At 35.1% G+C, this 5959-nt stretch overlaps 1 protein-coding gene across 1 annotated transcript; it reads right to left on the bottom strand.

The window, feature by feature from the left end:
- Window positions 1-2965: 2965 nt before the first annotated feature.
- Window positions 2966-5109, bottom strand: LOC123921906 (60S ribosomal protein L3-like). Its single transcript, XM_045974622.1, has 4 exons — window positions 4887-5109; window positions 4454-4758; window positions 3728-4137; window positions 2966-3579 (listed from the first exon to the last, which is right to left on the bottom strand). The coding sequence occupies exons 1-4, from the start codon at window positions 4924-4926 to the stop codon at window positions 3321-3323; spliced, it is 1014 nt and encodes a 337-aa protein (XP_045830578.1). The 5' UTR covers window positions 4927-5109; the 3' UTR covers window positions 2966-3320.
- Between the last annotated feature and the right edge of the window lie 850 nt (window positions 5110-5959).

Here is a 5959-nt window from a genome sequence, read left to right as displayed (position 1 = left end):
TGATGGTAAATAAACGGAAAATAGCTTTAAATTTTTTTAAAATCTTTAAAAAAAAAAGTTTCAAAATTTTTTGCACAAAAAAAATCATTTTTTTAAAGCTTAAACAAACAGACCCATAATGTCAAAAGAGAAAAAAAAAATGAGTCGTTTTTTTCTTTCCTTTCAGCAGGTTGTATTTATTTATATATTTTTTTTTTACTAAAAGTCGATATTCATTTATCATTTATTTATTCAAAACAATGTAATACAAATTCAAAACGCTAAAATCGAAAACAATGAATCTATGAACAAGCTCACAATATTCGTGTTAATGGTATTGGTGTCGGGTTAAGGCTAAAGCGCTTGAAGCCAACAACTAGCATCAGATAACAACTATCTGACTTTGCTTTAGCGTCAGTCGAGCCGATTCAAAATCCGACACTACTATCGTCTAACGCTAACTATATCCATTTCAAAAAAATAATCCACAAAATCATATTGCCTCAGTTGGGCATACTCTAAGTCAACATATGATTCTTAGGGGATAGGGCCAAAGTTCTATATGATTCTTGTTATATTTGTACGTTCTAGGAGATTCAAAATTATTAAGTGTAGTGTAAATCTACTTTGAATTGCAAACACGTTTACTAAACACAGTAATCATGCTAATTTTCATGCCATAAATTGTTCTTGGTCATGAATAAATGTATTTGGTTAGCTGCAACTACTGTCGATTGTAATAGACATTCAAACAAGTCTGAGTTGGTGATCATTGCATACTTCAATCAAAGGGACACTTGGTTTTGGTTTTCATTTTCTGCTTGCTGGGTTTTTCATGTTCGACTTTGTCTTGTTGAGGATACTTTGCATGAAAAGGATACTTTGTTGAAAAAGTGGTTAAACAAAAGGTAGATATGAATGCTGATATTATGGGCAAGAAGTGGTTTCAATCCTAAATATAAAAGGACCATTGCAGTTCTATAGGGTGAATTCTCGAGCCCTTTTTCAAGTGTCATCATTTGTATATACTCGTTTAATTTTGTAGATGCACTAAACAAAATAAATGTCATTTTAATTTGTCAAAAAAAAATTTATTTATTTATTTTAAGTTTATCCCTACATTATTTTTCTTAATCTATATGCAAGAACCTTGAAAGACATTTATTTTGTGAATTGGAGAAGCTACATCTACATTGAGTAGGTAAAACCGCATCTGCCAAACAAAATAAGTAAGTTTGAAAATATTGATATTCGAATTAAAATTGAAGCCAAAATTAGATTCTGTAAGGTGGAAAGAAGCAAAAGCTAGCATGCCAAAATCATTCATCACAAATCACAATAGCTAGCTCATCATCTGATTACCACTTTGTCACGGTCATAAATACACCATTCTGCTGTAGCGTGAGTTTAAATTTTTAACTAAAACCAACCTAAATACATGTGTTCCATATCCGAAGGCACTCCTCCCTTTCAAGAGGATTCGCGGCATGTCAAGCCCTGGTAAGGTTCTTCGCTTTGCATCAAATTAAACCACATGATCCACCGCTCCCCGTCAATTCCTTTGAGTTTCATTCTTGCGAACGTACTCCCCAGGCGGGATACTTAACGCGTTAGCTACAACATTGCAAAGGTGGATACGCACAGCCACTTAGTATCCATCGTTTACAGCTAGGACTACTAGGGTCTCTAATCCCATTTGCTCCCCTAGCTTTCGTCTCTTAGTGTCGGTGTCGGCCCAACAGAGTGCTTTCGCCTTGGGTGTTCCTTCCGATCTCTACGCATTTCATCTCTCCACCGGAAATTCCCTCTGCCCCTACCGTAACCTATTAACCAGAAACCAATTTTTTGTTTTTTGAAAAATAGAACCTAAAAGTATTAAACACAAGCATCTCAAATTTTGCACTCCATTCTATCTTCACTTCTGTCATGTCATTGCTACAATCCACACTCACTTGCTTGACTTATCTGGAAACCAAGCAGAAGCTCCCAATTGTAATTCTCCACTTCCATCATCAATGGAATTTGCACCACACCATAAGCCCACGACCAGTATTACCCTGATTTGCTCCGACAGTTGACTTTCCTTTTCTTTGCAAGAACAGCCATATAATAATTCAAGAGAACAGAACATAACATACACATCGACTGTCGTGCATGGAGACATTGATTGGGAAATCCTAACTTTGTATCTCTTCTTGAAACCCAGGACGAGGTCAAATAATTTAGAAGATTGTCCTTTCCCTGCGCATTTTGTCAATGTATAATCTAAACGACAATTTTTCAGCACAAAAAGTCTGATTTTGTAGACTACATATAATACTTTTTCAATTAATATAAAAATAAATCAATTTTTTACTTGAGAACAAAGGGAGTGGATAGCTAGCTAGTCTTAGTCCTACAAAGGTATGAGATACCTCTGGCCAAGGCATGAAAAGAGTGAGAACCCTCTTTGGCCAAGGTGTGCACAACACAGTTTGCAACCCAAGAAACATGGGAAATGGATATAATCCAAACGCAATCAAGCAACTCCGCAATTTGATCCAACACAATAATATAGTTATAGAATCTATGATTGTCTCTGTCTATGATCAATTTCACATCCATGGAGTCAATCTCGCATACAACCAAAGGCAAGAGACAAACCATAGCAAATACCAAAAAGTTCTGCATGAAAAATGTCACCAACACCGTTTGAGGCTATGAGTTTCTGCAATCTCTCTTATTGAAGTTGTAAAGAGATTGGAGCCATGTTAGCAAAATTCTGGTAGTGGGGGGGGGGTTTCTAAAGATGATAACCGTTAAATGGTACTGGAACAATTATCCAAAGCTAAGCAGAAAGGATGTGGGTTTTATAGAGTCACACAAAGCTCTTCTGGGGAAAACATTGTATGAGATGATTTATTTCCCTCCAACTACCTAAAGTCGTCTACAAACGTACGACAAACACAATTCAAACAAATAGAATTATAAATAAGGCATGCAAATATCCAAAAGTACCATCAAAATTTAGTTGATAAAAATAAGACAGCAACAATAGAAGGGTTCCAATTTCAAAGGAAATAACAAAACTGTGTTCTCAGTGAGAAATGTAAAACAATGACTGAGTGACTCTAAGCAATAAAAAGACCGCTGACTAAATGTCTTATTTTGATGCAAAATTGGATTGCAAAGGTTCAATTCGAAAGGAAATAACAAAACTGTGTTCTCACTTCTCAGTGAGAAATGAAGAACAACTGACTCTAAGAAATAAAAAGACCACTCACTAAATGTCTTATTTTGATGCCAAATTGGATTGCAAAGGCTCCCAACAGAACTGAGAAACGTCACAATTATAAAATAAATTACGCCTTCAACCGGCCATAAAACTTTTGTTTCTCCTGCGTAGTCTGGAAGCGGCCATGTCCAAACTTGGAGGAGGTGTCAATGAACTTCAGATTGATCTCTTCAAGAGCCAATCGAGAAGTCTGCTTGAGTAGTGACTGACGAAGAGTGACAACCCGCTTCTTTGGTCCAACACAGCATCCCTTGATCATAAGATAATCATGCTTCACAATACCATAATGAGGGAATCCACCCATAGGCGTAATATGCTTCACAGTCCTGTAGTTAGCAAATAACATAATTAAGTATATTGCAAAATCTGATATAGAGAATTGCGATTAATGAAATTCAATATGAACAGATTTGAACTTTCATAAGATTAACCAAGATACATGTTTTTATTGGGAATACAGGTCTACCAGTATACCTGTCAAATTCAGTGATGGCTGTATGTGACTCTTGGTCAGTCTTGCCAACCTTGTACATCTTCTTATTCAACTCAGTACGATGATGATATCCATTCTGCCCAGCCCTGGCAACTGTGAAAGAAACACGAGCAGGGTGCCAGGCACCAATACAAGCAACCTTCCTGAGACCTCTGTGTGTCTTTCGTGGAAGGCGAGTGACACCCCAACGAGTTACCACACCTTCATAACCTTTACCTTTGGTCACTCCAATGATATCTATCATCTCATCCTTTTGAAAAACAGCATCAACAGGGATTTGCTTTTCAAATAAATCATATGCACAGTCCACCTTCTGGCTTACTGTTCCACCATTAACTTGGATCTCCATCAAATGAGCTTTCTTTTGTTTTAGACCCTTCAACTTCCTTATCTACAGAAAACAAAGAAATATACCATTATGTTTCACCACTAACAGAAGTAGCTTTTAAGTCCAGAAAAAAATATATACCTACAACTAGTAAATAAATGGATACGATTAACACATTTAAAAAGATTAAATATAACACAATAGGCCAGATTTACAGTATTTGAACACCATAAGATTACAATGATATAACAGTCAGATATGCAAATCAGAATCAAGTCTGATATGCCTCACGTATAAAACAATGAATAAAGGTTGTTTAAAAAGTTAACAGAAAGAAACAAACTCAAATAAAATCAAACAAGCACAATCTTGTTGGTACCTGAGTATGAGCAAGAACACGAATGACAGTGGCATACTTTTTCAATTTCTCAAGCTGAGTTTGAACATCTTTCTTTCCTTCATCAGTTTCATATTTCTTGGTATATTTGGTAAAAGCTTTCTTCTTTGATTTGCACCAGTTCTTGTAAAACCGGCGCTTGATATCTTCACTAAGATGCTGAGCCCAAACAGTATTCAGTGTGCGAAGACCTCGTGGTGTCTTAACATAGCCCACCACTCCAACAACAACAACTGGAGGAATTTCAATGATGGTGACAGCTTCACATGTCTCCTTCTTATGAAGCTCTACAACAGCAAGGAATGTTATCAGGCACAAATTCACCATGGTCATGCATATAAGTTACCATGAAAGAAAAATAGACAAAAAGAACATGTGATGATCTTAAAAAAAAATGGCAAAATATCACACTTACTTGATCCAGGTTTCTCCACCTCCCTAACTATATGGGTCATCCCAGACTTGTAGCCAACAAAAGCAGTCAACCTGCATGGTTTGGTGGGATCATCTTTTGGAAAGGCTTTCACTGCAGTGGCAAATTAGATGAGGTATTTAGGGAATAAGAACAGTCGCATAACATTAATACCCAAACCATGCACCTAGATTGTAGCATGTGAACAATCATTATATATTCTAGAATTGGAATCGGGAAAACAGGAGAACAATCTACATGTGAAAGTTAATCACATTATATAAACAAAAAGATATTAGTATCGATTAGTCTCAAGAACGATATGATTTGAATTTCAAAATCGGCCACCAACCTAAGATACATAGTCATAAAGATCAAACAGTGATATATAAAGACAAATGTCATTAAAACCATATAAAGTACATTAAGTATTAAAAAGAACCAGCTAATATCAAATAGAGATATGAATAGTGAAGCAAACACAGGTCAGGTCTATCAAGTATCAAATAGATATATGTATGCACAGTTGCTAATTTTCAAAAGAGTATAGGGAAGCAATACGAAAAAGGTAAAATCCACACAAATACTTACCTTGGTGAAAATGAAAAAAACAATGGTATGTTTTAGGAACTGAACATACCATTACTGATTGTGTCATAAAGTACAATTGTAGTACACACTATTATTACAAACAAAGACAATATTGTAGAGATATGAATAGTGAAGCACCTGTATCAAAACATATAAATAACTCAATTTGTTAAAATGTTTTAGAGAAAATATAATTAGACCAATTATAATATTGTAGGATTGTTATTATTAATTAAGTACACACTATTACTCAGTCCAACCAAAAAAATATATTTATCATTCAAATTATTAGAATATTCATGTATACCTCAGAATACCTTTAGGTTTTCAACTTAAATAAAATCACAAGAATAATTTAAATTAGAATTTAACCGACAAAATCAAATTGAAAATAATTTTTTTTTTTGAAGAAGCCAAAATGGAATATATTAACACAAACAGCCTCCCAGCACAAGCCGTACCGAGATAGACTAACAAAGTTTACA

The sequence above is a fragment of the Trifolium pratense genome, linkage group LG4 (genome assembly GCF_020283565.1).
Source record: "Trifolium pratense cultivar HEN17-A07 linkage group LG4, ARS_RC_1.1, whole genome shotgun sequence".
In the NCBI taxonomy this organism is placed as follows: domain Eukaryota; kingdom Viridiplantae; phylum Streptophyta; class Magnoliopsida; order Fabales; family Fabaceae; genus Trifolium; species Trifolium pratense.
The sequence above is the reverse complement of the archived record's forward strand: the minus strand, read 5'-3'. Positions and strand labels throughout refer to the sequence as shown.